Below are 26,122 nucleotides of genomic sequence, written 5' to 3'. Positions count from 1 at the left end.
ACTGTAGACTTGTCATAACAATCTTTTTGAGGTATAGAAAGTCAAATCATATTCTTTCTTACTCAAGTTGACATTTTGGTAGTTTTCAGCAGGGTTTATGATTAATTTTTTTTCAATATTTATATGAAAATGTCTATTTTTGCATTAATATTGAATGATAGTTTTTGTGGATAAAGAAGTTCCACAATAATATCCATTTTTCCCAAATGTTATGTTGTTGTCTTTTAGCATCTATTGTTGCTGATAATTCCACTGTCAGTCTAAAAGTTGTTTCTTACACAAAATTCTTTCTGGTGTCATTTAAGTTTTTACCTTTCTCTTTCGTATTTATAGATTCACTATAATGCTTGATTTAATTTTTTCTCACTAGAAATCAGTATGTGCATTTTATGGGATAACTTATCTCTGAGGCAATTCTGAAAAATTATCAACTATCATCTCTTCAAATATTGCCTTTCTTTCTTTTATTTTCTGGAATTCCCATTGTATACATATTGGATGCTCTTCTGTCTTCATATTTACCATTTTCATCTCTGTGATGCATTGTGGGTAATTACTACAGTATTATATTCTAAGTCATTAATTCTCTCTTTGGTTATGTCTAATATTTTATACATATTTGTTTTAGAGTTTTTTAATTTCACATATTTAACTAATATTCCTAATATTTCACATTAGGATTTCAATTTCTCTCTTTCTCACATCTGTCTCTTTTTGTTATTTTATCATTTTCTTAGAGTTTGGACTCTCATTTTTAGACTTTTAATCATGTAAAACATATTGATTGGTATTTTCTATTAGGATGCTGTCTGGCTACCTTAGTTTCATGGGAGTCTAGCTTTAATTTTTAAAGATTTACTTATTTATTTTAGAGAGAGAGAGCAAGTATACACATAGGGGTTAGGGCAGAGAGAGAGAATCTGAAGCAGACTCCTTACTTAGCGTGAGTCCATCATAGGATTTGATTTCATGACCCACGAGATCATGGCCTGAGCCAAAACCAAGAGTCAGATGCTTAACCAACTGAGTCACCCAGGAGCCCTGATTAGGAGTCTAGTCTTGATGATCATTGTGACTTTTACATATTTGGTGTGCATTTTGGACTGATTCCTGTTTTTTCAGAATACACTATCTTTTAGAAGAGTTTTAGTTTTATGGAGAAATTGAGAAGATAGTACAGAGAGTTCCCATGTACTTACACTCAGTTCCCTTATTATTAATATTTTAAATGAGTATGGTACATTTGTTGTAATTTATGAACTAATATTAACATATTATTATTATCTAAGTTCCATAGTTTACTCACATTTTCTTAATTTTACCTAATGTTTTCTTCTGTTCCAGAATAGCCTCCAGAATACTACGTTTCAGTGAGCTGATAAATCTCATTACATTCCTCTTAGTTTTGAGAGTTTCTCAGATTTTTCCTAGTTTTTGATGGCCTTTATAGTTTTGAGGTATACTGATCAAATATTTTTTAGAATACCCTTCTATTAAAATTTCTCTGGGGGCGCCTGGATGGCTCAGGTAATGATCTGACAGTTGTGGGATTGAGACCGACATCAGGCTCTGCACTAGGCACTGAGTCTCCTTAAGATTCTCTCTCTCTCTCCTTCCTGCTCATTCTCGCTCTCAATTATAAAAATAAATAAAATCTTTAAATAAAGTAAAGTAAAATAAGTTTGATATATCACTCAATTAGATTAGAGTTATAGATGAAATAATGTGAAAATGAAAACAGCATTTTCATTTAATCATATTAAAGGTACATCTTATCAGCGTGATTCATCACTGCTGGTTGTGACTTTGATTACCTGGGTTAGGTAGCATTTATCAGCCTTCTCCACTTTAAATTTCCTCAAGTGTTTTGTATTTTCTGATACTTACATCATTTTGGCAGGGCTTTTTCTTTTGTGAGAGTACCCTGTGGCCTAAGTATTGGGCATTTACCTCCAGAGTGATTTTAAATTTGCCTTTGATAATAACCCCAAGGACCAATTTTTATGTTAATTTGTTGGGTTTGGGATTCATAGACATAAGTAATATAAATTTAAATACTAAACACAATGAAGTTGCAGGCTTGGAATACTTAATTTTTAGGTGGGTGAGGGGGATAGGAATCTTCTTTATACCTTTTTTGAGCTAATAGGGAATTTTTTCAAGTGTAACAGATCTTAGCTTTGGATGAGAATCTAAGCTTTAACCTCCAACTTTATACAGTTCTATTTTGTATCCCCAAATGAGAACAAGTCTCATACCCTGGTATCTAATCCCCCATCACCATGTATACTACCACAAAGGCATCAATAATATATAGTCTATATTATAGTTCTAATTCACTTTTTTTTCAGTACTCCCTTGTTTATAGATCCAAGGATATAATCCTTGTTTATATCCTAGGATTCCCATTCCTACCTGAAAGCTGTCTGATATACTTATATTAATTTTTTATTATATTTTACCCATAATTTATGTGAGTTTGTTGCAAAAAGGTTTTCTGATTTCCTCAGTCTACTATATTTTTTTGTGTCTAAAATCCTTCCCTCAATGTTGCTGGGTCTCTTTCCCCCAATAATACATGTGTGAAAAATCCCCTCCCATGTTATCTGCTCTGCAATGATACCACTATTTTACCCAAAATTTTGTAATTTTGTTTCAATGCTTAATATTATTAACAGGGAAAACAGCTATCACAACGCACAAAGAATATTTCTTCACATAACTCAATGAAAGATTCAATAAAGATAAGATGTATCATTTTAATTTAAGTGCAATTCAGATTTTAAAATAAGTTGAACTTCCGCCATGAAAACTCAAGAGTAAATATCTTTACAGATCCACTGTGACTCATGATGGGGTTACATCCTGATAAACCCATTATAAGTTGAAAATGTTGTAAGTCAAAATGCATTTAATGCACTCAACTACCAAATATCATAGGTTGACTTAGCCTACCTTAAATGTGCTCAGAACACTTCTATTAACCTATAATTGGACAAAATCATCTAACACAAAGTCTGTTTTATACTAAAGAGTTGGATACTTCATGTAATGTACAGAACACTAAACTAAAAAAGAAAGAACAAAATTGTTGTATGGGGACAGAATGGTTGTAAGCATATCAGTAGTTTACCCTCATGATCATATGAATGACTGGGAGTTATGGTTTACAGCCACTGCCCAGCATCAGAAGAGTATCATCTCACATATCACTAGCCTGGGAAGAGATTAAAATTCAAAATACAGAGTACAGTTTTTATTGAGTGTTTATAGCTTATGCACCTTCACAGTCTCAGAAAACTCTCAAACTGTTAAGTGAGCAGCCATCTGTATTTTTCTTCTAAAGGTCGAACACAAGGATCAAACAAAGGTTTTATGAAACACCCACAAGCTAATGAAATAAAGCCTACATCAGAGAAAAGAATCTATTATCTTTAATAAAACAAAACTATGAACCTAAAAGGTGATTATTTATTTTAATTAATCATAAAATAGAGGTTCTGGGGTCAATGTTCACACTTCTATTTCTAAGTTACCTCCCACTTTCATATCTTAATGTTTTAAATTAGAAGTATATTACAAAATCAATTCATTATTTTCAATGAGAAACCTCATCAAGTAAAATATTAAGCGATTACTGCCCATAATTTTCATTGTCCAATGCTTTTCAAGTATAAGGTTCAACAGCTAAGCCAACTATCTTAAAAACTTTTCCTACGGTGTGTCCTTAATCCTATTTCTAAATGAAAGTCGAATCTCATTAACTGGCACATTAGCACTTTAAAATTTTGCTGATGAATCCAACCAAGAAAAATCAATAATGAAAATAATATTTCTGATTGAAAGTTATAACTGGTAAAATACCTGCAATGTGACAAAACATGAATGAAAGAAAAGAGCTTTCCCTTCTTTCCATTGAATCCATGGAAAGCAAATTTTGTGTATATCATTTTTACATCTATACAAATAAATATTGTTCTCTTTATCCTCCAGGATTCAAGGCATATAATCATAGTATTTAATGAAAATTATGAGATGCTGGTTATATAAACTTTTATAAATAAAAGTAAATACAATGCTTAAAATAATTACTGCATAATTATAAATATGATCTTCAGGTTGTGTGTTATACACATTTTTTAAAGTTTTTAAAACATTTTTTAAAGTTTCTTTCACTTAGAGATCACCTAAAGATAAAGAAATTATCTTTGCAGAGCAATCTATACAAAACTGAAATATCTAAACATGTAAAGAATCCAGGATAAGAATAATATCTCAAAATTAAAATAAAGTGTCTACTATATAGTAGAAGCTGCCAGGGCTGTAAAGATAAGTAAAAAAAAGTTTCTGTTCTCAGGAAGTTTATTCCCTAATTGGAAAATGTATCCAGGTTCTATCAGCTATGGCTAGTAGAGTGAGAAGAGGCATATAATCTGCATAGGGCTGCCCCTCTGACACGGTTTTTAGATGGTGCAGTTTTGCTTGGAAAGGGGAGTAGATACTGAGTCAATATGAAGAATAACTTTAAAATTTAGTTTTAGAATAACGGCATCATGGTGATCAAAGTTAGAGGTATATAAACAAAGCATGCCCTTGGAATGGCCATTACAATAGGAAAGTTCAAGCACAGACATGACCTGGACCTTATACCCTTATCCTTCCTCCACCAGGAAGCATCTGGGAGGCTTAATGACAAATGGCAGACAGGATTAGGGCAACCACTGCTGGGTCAAACTTCTAAGAATAGAACTAGACAAACTTATGTGGAATGAGGAAATCATATACTCAAAATTCAGCTGGTGCGGGCAGCTGCAGAGCTCGTCCCTAGACTGAGATGCATGCAGGTAAGGTAATCAGAGGAGAAGGCACGGCAGGGAGGAACCTGTTTTGGGGATGACCACTTTGCCCAGGTTTCTCTGGTGGAGGTTTGCTGCCAACAGCACTAGCACCAGAGTTCCTTTCTTCAATTCTAACACTGTTGACCCCATTTTAAGTGACATACCTGGATGGTCAGAGGAAGCTGTCTAACCAAGGTCAGATACTATGACTGATAAACAGTAAGGGGTATCAATGAAGTACAGCAGGATATATATATGAAATCACACAGCAGGAAATAAAACTGAGTGGGTTTTATATTCTTCTTCTCCTGGTAAAAGATATTCATCCTCTAAGTGTCACCTCTTCTGGAAAGTCTTCCTTAACTACTCCAAGATGTTGACTTCATCTTTTCTGCTTCATTTTTCCTGTATTAAGAACCTTTCTAGTTTTTAAGATACTAATGGGTAAATAAAAATTTATAGTTCTAACTGTACCTATTTATAAAATCTTTGCATCTCAATGTCAAAGCTAGTTTATAAGAGGTAATCCAACATGCTCTTGAAGGGAGAAAGAGGGAAAAAAGGAAGGAAGGAAAGAAAAAAGGGAGGGGACGAGGAAGGAAGAGGGAGAAGAAAGAAGGGAGGAAGTAAGGACAAAGGTAGGCTGGTTCAGTACATAGCTGAATGTTGGCAGACCTGGCCTGGCTCCGGCCCCTACATCTCCTTCCCCTCTCTTTCCTCACTTCTCTGTCTCCTGATCTCCAGCAGGCTTAACCTCCTGCAGTGTCTAAGATCAGTCCTACCTGACACAGTCAAGATTTAAGCCTGTTTTCTTTTTCTTTTTTAAATTTCTTTTCAGCATAACAGAATTCATTGTTTTTGCACCACACCCAGTGCTCCATGCAATACATGCCTTCCTTAATACCCTCCACCTGGCTCCCCCAACCTCCCACCCCCCGCCCCTTCAAAACCCTCAGATTGTTTTTCAGAGTCCATAGTCTCTCATGGTTCACCTCCCCTTCCAATTTCCCTCAACTCCCTTCTCCTCTCCATCTCCCCATGTCCTCCATGTTATTTGTTATGCTCCACAAATAAGTGAAACCATATGAAAATTGACTCTCTCTGCTTGACTTATTTCATTCAGCATAATCTCTTCCAATCCCACCCATGTTGCTACAAAAGTTGGGTATTCATCCTTTCTGATGGAGGCATAATACTTCATAGTGTATATGGACCACATCTTCCTTATCCATTTGTCCGTTGAAGGGCATCTTGGTTCTTTCCACAGTTTGGTGACCGTGGCCATTGCTGCTATAAACACTGGGGTACAGATGGCCCTTCCTTTCACTACATCTGTATCTTTGGGGTAAATACCCAGGAGTGCAATGGCAGGGTCATAGGGAAGTTCTATTTTTAATTTCTTGAGGAATCTCTACACTGTTCTCCAAAGTGGCTGTACCAACTTGTATTCCCACCAACAGTGTAAGAGGGTTCCCCTTTCTCCACATCCTCTCCAACACATGTTGTTTCCTGTCTTGCTAATTTTGGCCATTCTAATTGGTGTAAGGTGGTATCTCAATGTGGTTTTAATTTGAATCTCCCTGATGGCTAGTGATGATGAACATTTTTTCATGTGTCTGATAGCCATTTGTTTGTCTTCATTGGAGAAGTGTCTGTTCATATTTTCTGCCCATTTTTTGATGATTAAGCCTGTTTTCTATTGTTTAGCATCACATCCCTTCCTGTAGCTCTACTCCTAAGATTGGGTTCCTGCAGACCAGCAAGGCCAGGGTTCCTGAATTTCTCTTACCATGCTGCTCTCTCATGACTGAGACTACTCTCCAGGCCCATGGGTGGGACCCCTTCACCTACTGAGCACAGGCCAGCTGGCTAACTCACTGCCAGACATGCTTGATGACCTCAGGGGCAACCCCAACAACCTACCTGCTTTCACTAGCCTTGGTCACTCACTGCTGACCATTATCCAAGATTCCTCCCAGCAAGCCTGAGGCCTGGGCCAGATCTCAATGTTCAACAAGAGTGAAAACACAGAATCTGTGTGGGGAGTGATATATGCCAGGGGCAATCCAATTGGTGTATAGAAAGAGGGTGAGAAGGCATTCCACTTTGCTTGTGAATGTTTACAAAGTAATTTATGAAAATACACCCACTTAAACGCACTCAAAAAGCTCTTGAAATAAGTTGTTTTTCATGTTAGGAATTCTTGGTAACAAATCGGATTTTTCATGAAAAGAAGTTTTTGTTTTTGTTTTCCAGATATTTGTTCTGCTTTTTAAAGAAGAAATCTGATGCCTGAAACCTTTGAAAGGACCTGGAGAATTCTATCAATGAAACAGGGACCATGATTAGTCACAGGGAAAGGGCTGTGCTTATTGCCAAATCAATAATTAAAACTGACACACAGTAGTTACTGAACTAGTATTTGCTGAATGAATGAATGAATGAATGAATACCTGCACATCTGTGTGTCTGTATGTAGAAAAAGATGATGGGTGAGTGAGGAAACACTGATGGCATAACACCAACTAGTTTTATGATTTTAGGGCTTTTGAAGCATGCATTTTGACACCTCACACAAACTGCATGAACAAATAAATGGCCATTAATAACAAAAAGGAATTATCTCTGCACATAGTATTGTCCAAACAAGAAATAAAAGACTTCAGAGAAACAGTTTCTAACCCAAGGCCAGTGAACCTTGCTAATCTAAGGGGGCACAAAAAAGAGCAAGAAACCTTTGGAAATAGTAAAGGTGATAATATATATGCTATGTTCTCATTCTAGAAAAATGGCTTTCCTATACAATCCATCTGGGTGAGCCTGAGAGTTTCTTTAGTGATAGTTGCTTACACTTAGAGTTTTTAAGATTAACCTGCCATAGAGTCACCTCAAGGATAAGCTAGAAAATTATAGTATTGATACAAATATATGTGTGTATGTGATTAAAACAGCAGTCCTACTAAGTTTTGTATAAAAACCCAACCTTAAATTGTCACTCTATCAGGAAATGTTACTTTAAAAGTCTAATATTATGTCTCAGATTTCAACACTCAGAAGATTTGACAGAGTGGTAAAGAAAGCAAATCCCATAAATAATGTCCTATTTGGTTTCTATCAGCAGTTACTGGTCTTACATTAATTATTATGACAACGAGAGGAGAAGAAACATTATCTAAAGTAAGAGACTGTAAATTATCTTCTGATCTATGTAATGTAATGATCTAAAGGAATTGAGGAATTAGCTCTTTAATTCTTATTTTCCTTTGTTAAATAATAAAATGTGTAACTCTTTTTCTTTAAAAAAAAAAAATCTGATTGGGGCGCCTGGGTGGCTCAGTGGGTTAAGCTGCTGCCTTCCACTCGGGTCATGATCTCAGGGTCCTAGGATCGAGCCCCACATCGGGCTCTCTGCTCAGCAGGGAACCTGCTTCCTCCTCTATCTCTGCCTGCCTCTCTACCTGCTTGTCATCTCTCTCTGTCAAATAAATAAATAAAATCTTTAAAAAAAAAATCTGATTTTCCTTCCTAATTCTGCTTCTTCACATAATTTGAAGCTAAATGCAAAGGTTGTTTTTTTTTTTTTAATATATATATATTCCAAAAGTGTACCACAGGACTTTGTACATGTAAAACATTGTTATTACAGATGAGTGAACAGGTATTTAAAATACAGTGTATTCTAAGACTGAACCTTAAATACACAAAAAAGGTACATGAATCTGGGCAGCAATCCAAAACAATCTAAATACTATAAGACACTGCCATTGTGTGCATGTTCAAATTATCAATTGAGTTTGAGACTTGTGAAAATAAGCCAAGGAAAACATCATCCATATCTCAAATGCATGTTTCCCCATCTCCTCATTCATTTTTCCCAGTGTAAATAGTTATCAACCTGTACACAGAAACAGCAAATCTAAAGAGCAAACACATATTAAAAACCACAGAGCAAAGACAAAGAGCTCTAGAGTAGAAGTCAAGAACCTTGTCTTCTCATTCAACATTTACCGTTTATAAGCTGTATGGCATCAAAGAAGTCAGCAAATCCCCCAGAGTTTCATTTTCCTCACCATTAATTTAATAATAATAATAATAATAATAAACACTGATCTCATTTGAACACGGTGGCAGAGATAGTCACTATGTATTTACCACACCATTTCTTCTTCCTGGAAACTCTGGAAGACTCCATTCCTCCCAACTTTCCTTATAGTTAGGTTGGGGTGATGAACACCTGCCTGAATTCCAACCAATGAAATACTAACAGAAGTGATATAAGACATTCCCAAATTGGTCTGTAAATATATTTCACAAAATCCTCCAGCTCTCTCCTCCTGCTTTGTGACATTCTTAGCAGCTACACATCACACGGTTAGCTACAAGATAAAAACAGCCCAAGTCTCTGTATTGCCACCTATAGGATAGTTAGGGGTGCCAACAGTCCTATTCAATAAATAAAACTCATCTTATTAAGCCACAAAGATTTTTAGGCTTACTGGCTACCACACATAATATAGTCTATGCTTACTAATAAAATGACTAAATTATCTGGTTTATATATCAACATGCCAAACAGCTAGCTATACAGGGTAGTACTGGTAGCAGTGATAGAAAGCTTGTAAAAAACTATTACAAATTCTAAGGGGTTTTTTTTAGCATTATAATGGTATGCAAAGGTAATGTAAAGGCTTCCTGAAAGGTAGAATCCAGTCATCACAGACCAGCCACATACTTTTGTAAGAAATTAGTATTCGTCTCTCCTTTAAACATATCCAGGAAATAAAGACAGAAATGATCAAATTTACTAAGCATTTCACCTGAAATGATTAGGTAGTTGTGACCCCATCGCCAGTGTTCATTATAATGAATGCAGTCAGTGATGCTAAATGCCTAGAAAGAACAACCTCTAGCCCAAAGATAAAAATTCACACCAATGGGAAGAGATTCTCTCACTTTCAAATCAGAACTGGGAGGATGATTGAGGCCTTTTTTTTTTTTTTTCTTTTTTAAATCGCCTTTTAGGAAACTTCTCTTCTTGGTTTATAAGCACTCAGAAAAGAACAACAAAACGTAAAGATTTTACAGATAATTTAATTTTATATATACTAATTTTGTCTTATTTTGTCTAAATTTCAAGTACTACTTACATACAATTGGGGCGAAGCCTTCTTGAGAGCCCGAAGAAATGGCACTTAAGATAACATTATTTTTTTTTCTGCAGTGTCGAATTTTCTTGATCAGATTGTTCAGTCAATCAAAGAATTATTCCCTTTAGAGGCTTTTGAAGGGATATTAATTCAAGTCAATAAAGGAACCCTCAATTAAATCCAAGAGAATTACACAATTCAATTGTCCCTTATTGGATGATTATTAAGTATTATTTTATAAATATCACTGACAGGATTAAAAAGATTTGTCATAGAATCAGAAGACCAAAATTCCATTCAGAAAGGACTAAAAATATTCCTTAAATTTAATTTTTTAAATATAGCTTTCCAAAAATCAGACATACTTTAGAGCAATCCTGACATGTCTAGAAGTGCGTAAATAAATTTAAACCCATCAATGACCTACTTTAAAGAAAGAAATTACAGCCATCTTAAATACTTGTAATTTATCTTTATGATGATGCCAAGTCACTAATTTTAGAATTCAGAAATTAGAAATTATGGCATAAACTGCATTTTAGCAAAATCAGCCATCTAGAGGAAGAGGTAAAGTATATACTTCAGGTAAATAGAAACCTGAATTTGCCTATTCCTGAATTTCTTGACACTGCTAAAAATTCACGATATTATCTTCTCACACAGATTAGAAGAACCATAAGGACATACAGGCCAAACACTAGAATTAGTTCTATGGACACCAACTGTATTTCCATACATTAAAAACAAAGCAGCATGGCAAGGCTTTCTGAACAGTAGCTGGCCTTCCCATCATGGCAGGAACTACTTATTGCCTATCAAATCCTCCACAATCCCCTTCCTTCTTAGGGGACAGAACACCACTTCTATTCCATTTTTAGGTATTTATCTGAAGAAAATGAAAAAGCTAACTCAAAGAAACAAGCACCCCTATGTTCATCACAGCATTATTTACAATAGGCAAGATATGGAAGCAACATAAATATCCAGAGACAGATGAATGGATTGAAATATAGGAGATCATGTGTGTGTGCGCACACACACAACAGAATAGTACCCATCAATAAAAAGAATGGTATCTTGCCACTTGCAATAACATGGATGGACCTAGAAGGTAGTATGCTAAGTAAAATATGTCAGACAAAGACAAATACCATATGATTTCATTCATATGTGGAATCTAAAAAGCAAAATATCATTAAAAAATGAAAAAAAAAACAGATAAGCAATAAAACAAAATAAAACAGACTCAAAGATACAGAGAACAAACGAATGGATGAAATAGGTAAAAGAAATTAAGAGGTACAATCTTCCAATTATAAAAGAAATAACACATAAGGATGTAATGTGCAGCATAGAGAATACAGTCAATAATATTGTAACAACTTTGTAGGGTAACAGATAACTAGACTTATAGTGACCATTTCATAATGTTTGTAAATACTGACTCATTATGTTGTACACTTAAAACTAATACAACACTGTATGTCAACTCTTCTTCTATAAGAAAAGAACAAATAAGAAGGAAAGGGGGAAGAAGGGATGGGGGAGGGGGGAGGGAGGGGAAGAGAAGAGGTAAAGAAAGGAAAAAAGAAGGAAAGAAAGAGTCTCACTCTCTCTGGTAGTGAGGTCTAAATAACCTACAGAAACTTCTCTGACCCTGTTCCTGGTTCCAACTAAAAAGAACTTTTTAAAATATGTCACTCCACTTGTCACTCCTTCCTCTAATACAGATGACCTAATACCCATCTGCTGTATGCCAGAAGTACAAAGTTCTTCCCCCTTCCCCCCATGGCCATTCGAAACAAGCATGTTTTTTCCTTAAAATTCTGTTTGTGATTATCTACGCTTGGTTGAAACAAAAGACTTAAACTTGGCACATGTCAACCTGTGTATCTGAGATTTTCCTCTATGAAAATATATTGTTATTTTTATTCCCTTTGTAAAGCAGTTAAGATCACCACGTTTTAAATAGAAAGGTATCATGGATAAGAAATAACCAGTATTAGTTAAATATAACCTAGCCAGAATAAAAAAAGAAAAGAATATACAACATTAAGCACTTTTTCATGAGTGCATTGCTTCCTGGAATGAAATTACATGTATCCATTAATGACCCTTTGATAAGTTTAAGGCTAATGTAGACTTTCAGAGAAAGCTACTTAAAGAAAATAACCATCTTTTAGGGGCCACCTTTTTTTATTTTTTGCCATCTTTCGTACTCCTCCTGACCCCCATATCTATAATGGCTAGAGCCATTTATTTACTCCAGTTACTACCATGGACCCGAGTTCCATGTACTAGGAAAAAAGAACAGAAAATTAAGAGCTTGAATGCTTGATGACACCATGGAATTACCATACAACCAGTCTAGTTTACATCTAGACTACTTGTACATGAGACAGATTTATCCTATTTAACAGTATTCATCAAATTGCTAAAATACCAAAATTTTGTTTTATAAGAAAATCAGCACTACGGGCAATTTATTTTAATGTCTTCTTGACAAGAGACACCTAGAAATAAAAATTTACTGGGATATTCCCAGTAAAATTTCCCAAGGAAAATTTTCCCTTCTCATTTCCCAAAATTACAATGAGAAATCTTATCAATTTATATTTTCTAAAGTAATTTAAGGAAGAAGATAAGAGATACTCTGTCATAGAATGTGCATTAACACATGATAATATAAAGAGTACTTTCTAGATTGAACTGTTTTTCTATTATTTCTATTTCCAGGATTCTGTTTTCTAAAAATCTATTGATTCCTATATAGGAACAATGATTAACATTTTAGTTTCCAAATAAAATTTACCCAGTAACTTCTTCATGATAGCCAGGAAATTTTTTGAAAGCCTAAAGTTCTGTGCAATCACATTTACTGCAACTATGTACATGAAAAGAGGGAGCAAAGGGAAAAGAAAAGTAAAAGAAAAAGAGAGAAAACAAATGTATTTATATCCATCTGGGTCTTAAATGAGAAGCACCCTATTCTATTGTATAGTTTTCCTCCTACTATATTATATATGGATGGACTAGGAAAACTTTCATCTTTCAACATCTCCACGATTTTAGTAATAAAAAAAAAATTCCTAGTATAGGAATCTCCCTTCTTCATCCCAATTTGATCTCATTCATTCTCCTCTAAACAAGCTAAAAGAAAAAGCATAGTCCCAAGAGTAATATCTTTTTATTTGTCACACACTACAAAGCCATAGCTTTTATTTTTAAAGTCATTATGATGAAAAAAGAAAAATACCTAAATCCACAAGTTTCCAAATGTACTGTTTTAGAATTTATATTAAATGTGACTCCATCACCTACCACATGTGTATTTGTCTCAATAGCTTAGGGCTGTTACAGCTTGTGCCAAAGTAAAATACAGTTTGAGAAGAAAAGAAACAGTATTCCACATATTTTGAAGTCTTAAAATAACATTAAGGCAAACCAATGTATTTACTTTTATTGTAAGTTATTTTCTAGAAGATTATCACTTTTGTGGTTAGTAATTATAGCTAAATTAATTTTCTTTAAAGTGTCATAGAACTTAATATCTTGTGGTTGGTGTGGTAAAAAATATATTTTAAAATAAGTGATGTTCAGGACTTACCACCTCCTCCTCCAAGAAGACTGGCGTTTGCTGTTTAAAACAAAACAAACATAAAAAACATTAAATAATACATAAGAACTATTTAAAACAAAACAAGCAAAAAACATAAAATAATACATAAGAACTATCATATGTCAGATGGTTTAAGAAAAAGCTGGTGGTGATCATGTCTCATAAATACACAAAGACTCACACAATGTACTTTCATATAAGGATAGCTTTTATTACTCTTTATGATGGTATGAAAATTAAAATAATTCACTATCTCTTTTTTTCTCTTCAAATGACGATATTTATATGTATTCCCTTCTAATAAAATGAAGTACATATTGTGATTCTTTTATTTTCTATTCTGTATCTAAATTAATCTTCTATATTCTCTGATTTATCAAGTAGAGATAGAATAATGATATTTAGGCAATTCAGCAGTTTCAAAGGACAATGTAACATAAAAGAATAATAATTTGAATAAAACATCATCAAATAAAGCTATCCTAAGACACTGTGCAGTAAGAACCCTTAACCAGTAACAGATTTATTACTTTTAGCACTAACTTTTTATTTGAGGAAAATAAAAGCATTTTTGTAAAACAATATTGTGCCATTTCTTACATAGTTATACATTATCCTAGCACACAGATTTATAGAAGCCAAATAACAAGCAAAGTATGAGATAATTCCACTTGAATTTCTTTCAAGAGGTCAAATATTCATAAAGTTCTATTGCAGGTTTCTGCTGAAGTAGTAAACAACCTTATGCCTACGTTTATCTAATCATTATAACAGCCAGAAAACAAAAGGTTATACATACTGCACTGAGCTTTATTCCATAGAGTTCTTATGTATCCTAGGCATAATCTCACACCATTATAAAAAAAGAAATCCTACAACAGTAAAAAGAAAGTGTGTGGCATCCAGGGTCTCTTTCTTTGTGTAAAAACTTGAACTACCAAAAAACAAACAAACAAAAAAACAACCAAAGAAATCATTTAGGAAAGAGAAGTAGGAGTCTTTAACTTGAACTTCAGTGTGCTGTCCACAAACCATTGCCGTAAAAGAGAAGCAAATACCTAAGCGTTACTGATCCCATCAATAAGTAAAGGATCATTTTAGCAACAAATGCCCATATTCATAATTCCATGAGGTTAACTATGTGATAATTTTATACAGCACTAAAGTTTACCATGAAAATGTATAGAGACAACATGCCTTTTAAGGTTATCAGTATGTCAATATTAGAGCATCAAATCTTATTTCATATTATCTTCCAAGGACAGGACAATCTAATTGCTGCTTTTGCCTTCCTCTCAGTACTATTTCCACAAACATGAACTAGATAGCAATGGCATTTATCAATCATAAATAAAACACACTTCTGATGTCATAAAATCTTCTGCCATTCTGGAAACTCAGGTCCCCAAATCTATCTGATTTCACAGTAACAGTGTATAGTACTTACACAGATGGTAGCCAGGACTTAATGTCCTGCACTGAATCAAAATTTGTACCTGTTAAAGTGGTAACTTGTTGCAAGGGCATGAGGAAAGAAGTTGTGAATTCTATTTTGGTTCCTACACCCTTCAGTGAATGGCAGAATTTCCATGATCAACCCATGTCTCTTGGCTAATTCAAATATTTTCTAAAATCTCAGCTACCTACATTTATAAAACCATATGGCACTTCACACTCCTGCTGATTATTTATTAATTTTTTAAATTATTTATTTTTATATGTCACTGAGAACTACTTCCCTATCTGTAAGTTTTCCAGATCCCTGAAACTCTGTTTTCTTCCACCCTTCACATATTCAGTCATAAAGAAAAAGGTATTTCCAAGAACAAACAACAATGAATGGTAGGTTTTCACTCAAATAATCATGGCCAGGAGCACAATAACACAATGCAGCTACTTTTACCCAATGTTTAGCTCAATAAAGATAGAGGTCACCTGTTTTGAGAACATAGCCCAAGGTCCATCTGTTTAACTAGGCACTTATCCAATAGATGAGGGTAGATGAATAGGCATAGGTACAGGAACTAGAACCTCAGTCCTGGAAAACTATCAAGTCAATTTATGTCAGATGTGTGCTCATGTCTAGATAAGTGTATCTGGTCACATTTTAATATCAACATAGAATTACTTTACCAAACTGTGGCATTCTGCATAGTGTACCACCACTGTGTGTGTGTGTGTGTGTATGTGTGTGTGTGAGAGAGAGAGAGAGAGAGACAAGACGGGACATGGAAGGGCATCAGGAGAGGGAGAGAGAATCTTTTTTTCTTTTTTTTTTTAATTTCTTTTCGGGCGTAACAGTATTTCATTGTTTTTGCGCCATACCCAGTGCTCCATGCAATACGTGCCCTCCTTAATACCAACCACCTGGCTCCCCCAACCTCCTACCCCCCGCCCCTTCAAAACCCTCAGATTGTTTTTCAGAGTCCATAGTCTCTCATGGTTCACTTCCCCTTTCAATTTCCCTCAACTCCCTTCTCCTCTCCATCTCCCCATGTCCTCCATGTTATTTGTTATGCTCCACAAATAAGTGAAACCATATGATAATTGATTCTCTCTGCTTGACTTATTTCACTCAGCATAATCTCTTCCAGTTCCGTCCATGTTGCTACAAAAGTTGGTTATTCAACTTTCTGATGGAGGCATAATACTCCATAGTGTATATGGACCACATCTTCCTTATCCATTTGTCCGTTGAAGGGCATCTTGGTTCTTCCCACAGTTTGGTGACCATGGCCATTGCTGCTATAAACATTGGGGTACAGATGGCCCTTCCTTTCACTACATCTGTATCTTTGGGGTAAACACCCAGGAGTGCAATGGCAGGGTCATAGGGAAGCTCTATTTTTAATTTCTTGAGGAATCTCCACACTGTTCTCCAAAGTGGCTGCACCAACTTGCATTCCCACCAACAGTGTAAGAGGGTTCCCCTTTCTCTACATCCTCTCCAACACATGTTGTTTCCTGTCTTGCTAATTTTGGCCATTCTAACTGGTGTAAGGTGGTATCTCAATGTGGTTTTGATTTGAAGAGGAAGAGAGAATCTTAAGCAGGCTCCACACCCAGTACAGAGCTCGACACAGGGCTTGTCTCATCACCCTTAGATCATGACCTGAGCCAAAAATCAAGAGTCAGAAGCTTGATTAATGACTGAGACAACCAGGTGCCCTAACTTTTAAGATAATTTCATGTTCACTACTATTTATGTAATAGAACTTAATCTAGGGTGCTAAAATATACTCTCTCTCTCACACACAAACACACACAAATATATATATATATTTGAAAATATATATATATATAGAAAAAATATATATATTATATATACATATATTTTTTTTTCATTCTAAGGAATTCTAAGAACTATAATCCGGGTAATGACTTTTCTGAAGAATTCATGAAATTTAAGCCTATTTTATCAATTTTTTAAAAAGATTTTACTTATTTATTTATTTGACAGAGAGTGAGGGGAAGCATTCCCAGGCAGGGGGAATGGGAGAGGGAGAAGGAGGAGCCTGTTGCAGGGCTTTATCTCAGGACCCTGGGATCATGACCTGAGACAAAGGTGGACACTTAAAGGACTGAGATACCCAAGTGCCCCATCAATTTCTGTTCTCAAAAAAAAAAAATTAATGAAACATTTATTAGCAAAAATATCAAGGGAATTTTTTTGAGTAAAAGTGACATAAATGAAGGCCAATAAAAGCAAACCATTATCAGGATTTCAAATATTACGTTTACCTTCACAAAACACCTTATATATAACACAACTGATGCTCAACATTTATTGGCCAGGTGGGTGAATATTTCTTCCATTTTACCAAAGTGAAATGACTTTAGTGTGTCTAAAATTAATAGTCATTTAATTTCTACTTAATTATCTCTAATAGATTGAGTTACATCCCAATTAAATAGGAGCCCCTAAAGAGAAGGTCTGATTTAATAGTTTGGACTGCATCTAAGAAGCTCTCAATACATTCTTGCTAATAATGGAAGAACTGTAAGTTTAGTCCAATTTCTTTTTTGTTTTAGAGGTATGTATTTACTAAAATGTGTGGAAAAAGCAAACTTTGGTCCTTTTTCTGTCTGTAAAATTGAAGAATATTAAAGAAACTTTTAAAATCTCTTTGGAAATATTTAGTGATTAAGAATGTACAAAGTGGGAGACACACCATAAGTGACTCTTAATCTCACAAAACAAACTGGGGGTTGCTGGGGGGAGGGGGGTTGGGAGAAGGAGGTGGGGTTATGGACATTGGGGAGGGTATGTGCTATGGTGAGTGCTGTGAAATGTGTAAACCTGGCGATTCACAGACCTGTACCCCTGAAGATAAAAATATATTATATGTTTATAAAAAACAAAAAAATAAAAAAAAATCGTAAAAAAAAAATGTACAAAATATGTTTATGTATTTCTGTCCCTACCTAATTCCCTTGCTAGAGGGAATTTTGGACATGCCTCTTGTTATTCTCAAAGCCTCACAAAGAAGGAAAAGGAGAAAAGAAACAAAGAAAATTTAAAGTTTAGGAGCATGATATCACCACTTCTAAAATAAGATTTAAAAATCTCTTTTCTGAGCATTCTAACCAACACTATCTTTATTCACATTTTCCTAAATAAAATACCCTTTCTATTACTAGAGAAGTAGAGGAAAAAATCAAGTTAGTAATTGTCTCAAAAATCGATTCAATGAGAAACTAAAATGAGCCATTACAAGTTAATGAATCTGTATATTGCACTTTTTCGTGCCCCCAAAATAACAACTCAATGAGATGAACAGTTTCATTGTTTATAAAGCAAAAAACAAAAACAAAACAAAACAAAACAAAAACACTGAACATAAAATGGGAGATTTACTTAAATCTAATTTCAAAGTGGCAACTATGGAGAATTTACTTATCATATCATCACCAAAAGATTAATTTTTTAGAGTTTTTGAGAAATTATTTTCTTCCAACCGCACTGTTATGAATTTTTTAATGAAAATTATCAAATTTCTATAGGTATATTCACTTTTAAATTATCAAAACCAGAAAATAATACGATGTAGGAATCTTTTTTGTGGGATAATTAGCCTATATGAAAAATTACCACATCACTTACCAATAGTATCATTATTTCATGTGTTTCTCAGAACACAAAGGGAATGTTAAACTACCTTCTTTCTAAAAACACTATCTTGAATGTCCCTCTGTGTGTGTATATATGTTTATGTGTGCATCCATTTGTATCTTTTTATAAATATAATTAAATTGTGGATCAAATGATTTAAAATAAAATTACTATATAATAATCTTCCTAATATTACTGGGAGTTCCTAAATGGAATGCATGTCATATATCATTAGAAATGTAAGACAAAGCTATGGTTTATCAGACATCTAAAGGACTTTTCCTCGTAATATCTCAAAATCCTTTTTAGTATGCGTAGGCTAGTAGAAAGAGCCAGATAACCTATTTCAATTATGTCTCGGTTTCTAAATACCTCAGTGATTTGGGTAAGTCATAGTCAACTATCTTATTTATCTTTTATCAGGAAATTTAGAATTATCAGGGATAGCAAACAAATTTCCAATAATCTTCATTTATTAATTAGAAAAGACTGTCAGTACCTCTTGATTTGAGAAAGACTTTAAGGCTAAATCTAGGGTTAGTGGGAAAGAGAACTATGATCAGTTAATAATACTGATCACAGTCAGAGTAGGGTAGAGAGAATTGAAATGGCAGCAGACATGCCATATATTGGACATCTCTGCATCAGATAACTTCTCTTATTTTTGACAGTTCTCTTAGATTTGGCAGTTTTTGAGGCAACAAAATTTTACTCAGTAATCTTAAAACACAAAACAAAACACAAAACCACTAACCTAACATATGCCCTATATTTTGCACACTTAACAGCTCCTGCTGTTTGTGAGTCTGAAATATGGTAGCTCCCATTTATCCACAGGGGACACCTCCCAAGACATTCTCAGTAGATGCCTGAAACCTCAGCTAGTACTATAACCTATGTATACTATGTTTTTCCCCCCTTTTCCTATGCACACCTATGATAAAGTTTAATTTATAAACTGGGCACAGTAAAAGATTAAGAACAATAATAAAAAATAAAATAATTATTTATAAAGTACTGTAATAAAAGTTATGTGTATGTAGTCTGTCTCTCTCTGAATACCATGTACGGCACTCACCCTTGTGATGATGTGAGATGAAAAAATGCCTACCTGAGGAGGGGAAGTGGGGTGAATGACGTAGGCATTATATGCTTTGTTAGACTACTACAGACCTTCTGACGACAAGTAGAAGGAGGATCACTTGCCTCCAGATCAGGTGGTTGATCACCGGTCACTGAAACCCCAGAAAGTGAAATGCAGATGAGGGAGGCCTACTGGAATCCAGACTGTGAAACAATCCAGACTTGGGAGAGGTAACTCAGGTTGACTGTGAGCTAAGCTGGCCTGGTAAATGTCTGAAACAACTTGTATTCCACTTGCCAAGTAATTTCTATTATCTTTACACTAATTATTTGTTTTCCACCCCATTTCTACCCCCACCGAAGACTACCTGACAAACAAGCAACGGCCTGAGACTAGTCTTTAAACATTGATTAAAAGTATTTGTGCAGAGTTTCTGTTTGCTTTTCATCATTACAAAGGAAATTGTAGTAACTTTCATTCTAACAGGATCCTAACCACCCAGTTCAGTTTATTTATTTTGCTTTCTTATTACAATAGAGCACATGGGATGTCAAATTATTGTTGGTGAAAAAAAAACTTCCCCAGAAGCTCTACCTAACACACCACTCTATTCACAACATGTTATCCTAAAAGACTCAAAAGCTGAAATGTCACCTTTTGGAATGGCACATGTGGTAGTCCCTATACTTTGAAACTCAAAATAGGAAGTGCTAAAACATCTAAGATTAAAATCCCAGACACATGCATTACTTCAGAATTGCTTCATATAGGGAGCAACCATCCCAACGGACAGCTGTGGAAATACAATCTACCCAGAGAAATACAGCCATCAGTTTGGCAACAACTCTCTGTTCATGCTTTACTAGATTCACACCTTCTAAACAAAAGCAATGGAACACCAGAGGTTTGGGGCAATAGTATAATTTCCTGTTTTGAAGCTGACAAAGAGAGAAAATTAAGCATAGGCTTAACTACCTCACATGTAGAAACCAGGCATAAATACATGATTAATACTTTACATTTCATACTTACTTCAGAATTTAAAGGAACCACTGATTATTCCATGGTCTGTGTGTTTTGTATAAGCTGTAACCTACTATGAAGCCAAGAATAGAATACAATGAGCCCTACTGTTGATGAATGGGTGAAAAGGCATCAGGAATTAGAAAATTTACTTGGGAGTATTAACAAATATAACAAAACAGAATTACTTCTGTTGAAGTAGGAGGAAGGAGCAAGAGTTGCCCCTCATTAGCCAATCTGGCTCCACCAGCCACCATTTTGTGCACTCAATGACTTCAAGAAATATTGCAACATGGGAAGAAAACTGCTCATTTTGCCCAACTCTTCATTTTACAAAAGCCAGAAGTTAAAGAGGATCAATGATGTCAGGTGGCTTGCCTAGGATCAGACCCAGGAGAGGAATCTATCATACAGTATTGCCAACCAAACTAGAAACACACACACACACAGAAATGTGTTCTCCACTACCTGACCAAAAAAAAAAAAAAAAAAAAAAGCATTCCTATGAAACTTTTTGTAAACTAAAATAACATAAAGCAAAAAAGTAATCATCTTTAATTTACATGGAAAATTTTTTTAGCATTCCCAGACCCAAAAAATGACCTCCTTTGGGCTTTTCTGATACCTTAGGACATATCTTGCTAATGGATACACAAAATAATCTGCAATAAGGCAGAGATGTTCATAGGTTCAAAGCTATGATAGTTTGATGCTGAGATGCGATGCTGAGCCTAGTTCTCAGGGAAGGAGCCTGGTGGGGCCACTCACTGCTCAGGAGGCACGGTGCCTCTGTACTGGCTCACTGCAAAAAAATACTGAATGCTCTTTTCACTTCTTTGATAAAAGCAAAAATCCTCTTCAGTTTTTTTTTTCAGTTAGAGAAAATAAGTACCAACGAAGGTGTTCTGTACAAGTTAGGTGGTATAATAAGAACTTTTGAAAAGCAGGGGATACCTGTATGTATGTGTGTGTGTGTGTGTGTGTGTGTGTGTGTATACACTTTTTTTCCTCCTCATAAATCACATCCAAAAATGATAACAAAAAATAATATGCATGGAGTCTAGTAAATGTTATGCTACTGAAGACCACCTAATTGAATTATAAAAGGGTGAACTAAAGCATTGGCAGTTCCTACAGCTCCCTAATGCAATGTAACTAATGCAAAATGAGAGGAATCAGCACATGCTTTTATGTACCAGTCATCTTTCTCGACACTATATTCTGAATCAGTTGTAATTTTGATGATGATAACACTGGCTCAGTCACAAAAATATGATTACTTAAGTAACCCAATCTGGACTTTCCAAAGAGTGAACAAGCATGTCTAAATAGGGAAAAAATTAGTTCAAATGTGTATTAGCTTTGTGTTTATAATGATACAAGACACTTGAACAGCAATTTTAACTTGTCTTTGATAAGAAAGGTTTTGAACACAAACCAATTTCAATTTGAAAAATACAAGATGTGCTTATTTAAGGGAATATGATACACTTTTAGCCTGATTAAAACATAAGCCTGAGCTTGCACCCTCACTTACACACTTCTTGGGAACACTAATATGTTTTAATAAAGCTAGACAGTCTTTTTGAAGAAAACTCCTTTACATGGTTGCCTTGTTTCATATTTCTCTTAATATTATGGAATCTTTATTTCTCTCCTATAATGAAACAGCATTGAGATTTTTTTTTTAAAAGGGTTATTTTTATTACACTTTAAATAAATAAGACAAAAGAACAATTCTCAGTCATAGTGAATTGATGGGAAGATTGAGACAAAGAACCTCAGAGATAAAGGATTTGGGGTTAAGGAAAATGCATAGGATTGCTACCTGGAGAAGACTCCTTCAAGGCTGTATTTGTTGGTATCAACAGCACTATGCACAATTCTTAGCACAGAGTAGGTACTGAATAAGTATGTGCTAAATAAATAACTAAGGGAGTGCCTGGAAGACAGGGGAATAGGAGAGGGGAAAGGGAAAACTGTATTTGTGGGACAGCTGGGAGAGCTACAATAATAGGTAATGGCTCCTTCACAGTTTAACAGCAAGTGGGGCTGTGTCAGGAGAAAGCCAGACAGATCAAGGTCCAATTCCAGACTCTATCATCGTCTTTGAGAAAGTTATTGAAACTCCAGCTAATGAACTAACCATTTGGAATGTCCATTTCTAATCAGTAATTTGGTAAAATGGTCATGATACAGGTTTGCTGAGCACAGTGGGAATGATAACTAAGTAAACCACACCACAGCACCTGGCACTTGCTGAAACCCTATAAACATCAGCTCCTGATCCATGACCTTGATTGCAGTGCTACCTCTGGTAGTCACACTGGAAGTTAAAAACAAAACAAACAAACAAACAAACAAAAACCCTGGGGCATCTGAGTGGCTCAGTTGGTTAACCATCTGTCTTCAGATCGGGTCATGATCCTTGGGTCCTAAGACTGAGCCCCTCATAGGGCTCCCTGCTCAGCAGGGAGGCTGCTTCTCCCTTTCCACCTTCTCCCCCGCAACCACCACTTATGTTCTCTCTTTCAAATAAATAAATAAAATCTTTTTTTTTTAACCCACTATTAAAAGCATTCAGACCAATCTACGCTTTCCGGGATCCAAAGCCATATTCATCTTAGAGAACTACAGATCTCTGCCCTTACTCTGAAATGTCCTGTGCTATACCCTCATCAGAGTTTTGGGAAGAACTAGGACTTAGGCACAGAGGAGAGTGAGGAACAATGCCATCTTCAAATTCTTTTTTTTTTTTTTTTTAATTTATTCCAGAGAGAGAGCAAGTGAGTGAGCAAGGGGAGGAAGAGCAGAAGCAGAGGGAGAGAGAGACCCACCAGCAGACTCTAGGCTGAGTGCAGAGCCCGGCATGGGGCTTGATCCCATGCCCCAGAGATCACAACCTGAGCCGAAATCAGAAGTTGGGTGCTTATTACCCAGGTGCCCCTCAAATTCTTTCTTTTTTTTAAAATTCTGTCTTTGGGCTTAGGCCAATTAAGGAATAATTCTATACTGGGATGCCTGGGTGGCTCAGTGGGTTAAAGCCTCTGCCTTCAGCTCAGGTCATGATCTCAGGGTGCTGGGATCGAGCCCCACATCAGGCTTTCTGCTCTGCAGGGAGCCTGCTTCCCCCTCTCTCTCTCTGCCTGCCTCTCTGCCTACTTGTGATCTCTGTCTGTCAAATAAATAAATAAAATCTTAAAAAAAAAAGAAAGAATAGTTCTATAAACCCATAAAAAATGAGTATCAATATTTTGTATATTATAAGAGAATTTTTCCTTTCTGGGTTATATTAATTATATAGTTCAAAAATAATGTTGGATATTTATAGCAGATAGCTTCTGTTTACTGCACAAGACCCATTCTTTACACTATACCCTGTTCTCTGCCAAAAGTGATCAATATAGAGGGCATCAATGGGTCCTCTTAACCTCTGGCTCTGGTTGGGTTCAGTTAATGGGGAGCCATGGCAGGAGCTAGTGGGAGAAATAAAAATCAGTTCAAAGTTTTTATTTCCCTGGTTCACTCCCTATGAGCTTACCTTGAACTATGTCCCTTGCATAAAGGTCACTCCTCTAATCAAAGTCATTCAGTTTATAACATGACTTTCTCTCCTTTTGGGCTGACTGGTCTCCTTCCATTCATTTCCTTGAAATCAGAGTGGTAATAGTTGTGCTGTTGGTAAGCACTGGTTCCTGAACAATCCCTTGAGTTTCTTTTACACCATTCCTGGCTCTAACCCTTGTACTTATTCCCTTTATAAATAACCCATCCTTGAAGTTTCCTAATTTGATTGTGCCAAGGTTCCTATAGGGACCTTGACTTAACAGATATGGTATACCCAGACTGGTCACAACTGGTGGCTCTCCTAAATCTCATCACATCCCTTCACAAACTAACTCTCTTAATTTATAACTCTTTTGAGGATTCCCCCTATACTTATATTTATTTGTGTAATAATGAATATGGTAGACTGTTATCCTTATTAATTAAAAAATATAAAATTTATAAATATATAAAATATGAACATAAATATATAAAATAATATATATTCATTTGAACATGTGAATCAAGTATTTTATTGAATCCAACTGGTTTTATCTACTATTCTTCCATGCTCATATAAATATATACACATAATTGAATCTTCCTAGGATTGCTATTTAAAAAACAATGGATTCTACTATAAAGAAATACCATGTAACATAATTTTCTTATTTACCAATACGTCAATTGATTTAGCCTAAAAAATATATGACATATTATACTCTTCTAAAGTTTGAGTGAAACCACTCCTATTATATGTGGGCACTTAGATTGTCACCATTCTTACAATTATAGACAATGATCTAGTAAAAATCCTTGTGTGTGTGTGTGTGTGTGTGTGTGTGTGTGTGTGTGTGTGTGTGTGTGTGAGTGTTTGTGTATTCCTATATATTCATACTTTTCCTATAGAACACATCCTCCAAAGTATTTGTGCATAAAAGAGCATAAACATTTTTTAAATTTAAGAGTTTAACAAAATAATTAAAATATGTGTATTAAAATAAGTCAAAATTAGCAAAAGTTTAACATTCATAAGTATAAGCTGGGTACATAAAACATCAGTATGATTTGATGTCTTATTTACTGGTAAATTGATCAAAATGTTTTGACAAGTACATGAAGTTCACTGAACTGCCTCTGATTTAAATGTAAAATACATCAGTGAAAAGTTCTCACTATACCTGAAAGGATCTGAGTTTCTGATTTCAAATATATAAATTTTAAAATGGTCTGTTTTTAATGTAAAAATAATAAAGCCATCTCAACTGATGGTGAGCCTCTTTAACCACTTTCTTTTCATGTTTACTAGATACAAACCATGACAGGTCTTGGACTTCAAAGCAGACTAAAAACTTGCCTAGAAAAGATTAGAGAAAGAAAGTTTCCACTACTTTCTAATTAAATTCCTTGCAAATTTAAAGTATACTTCAGAAGCTTAAAGATACAAAAGTTCAGAAGATACTAACTTATTAGAAAGATATGGAAGGGAAATTTATCAAAAAAACACAAAGAGATGTGAGAATGCTTCAGCTCAATATGGATTTCAAGGCTAAGTAAAACTATTTCTTTTCTTTTTTAGACTACTGTAGCATATGAAGACTTTCTCTAGCAGTGTTAAAGAAAATTCAGTAGAACATACGTTTCCATTTTTTTCTTCCTTCAATCTAAATACATCACTTTAAAGCAACATTCTTCTTCTAGTTCATTAAAGTCTTGTTATACAACTAAAATGTGTTGTCTCACAGAGAAGCT

At 34.9% G+C, this 26,122-nt stretch overlaps 1 protein-coding gene and 1 long non-coding RNA gene across 3 annotated transcripts in view; one reads left to right on the top strand and one right to left on the bottom strand.

Annotated features, from left to right (window-relative positions):
* LOC116595287 overlaps positions 1-7,399 on the top strand; it is a 48,314-nt gene extending 40,915 nt beyond the window's left edge. Inside the window, exons 1-3 of one of the 2 annotated variants that reach the window (XR_004287609.1) lie at positions 3,408-3,463; positions 6,546-6,670; positions 7,095-7,399. This is a non-coding gene — a long non-coding RNA (uncharacterized LOC116595287). Of the gene's footprint in view, positions 1-3,407; positions 3,464-6,545; positions 6,671-7,094 lie in introns of those variants that run through there. The other variant, XR_004287608.1, reaches the window with a different exon arrangement.
* MACROD2 (mono-ADP ribosylhydrolase 2) overlaps positions 1-26,122 on the bottom strand; it is a 1,971,474-nt gene that overhangs the window by 1,448,483 nt on the left and 496,869 nt on the right. The window contains exon 4 of the mRNA XM_032351448.1: positions 13,593-13,622. Coding sequence (XP_032207339.1) covers positions 13,593-13,622 — 30 coding nt within the window. The remainder of the gene's footprint in view (positions 1-13,592; positions 13,623-26,122) is intronic.

This window comes from Mustela erminea, chromosome 7 (assembly GCF_009829155.1).
Source record: "Mustela erminea isolate mMusErm1 chromosome 7, mMusErm1.Pri, whole genome shotgun sequence".
Taxonomy (NCBI): Eukaryota; Metazoa; Chordata; class Mammalia; order Carnivora; family Mustelidae; genus Mustela; species Mustela erminea.
This window is presented reverse-complemented; position numbering and strand designations above follow the sequence as displayed.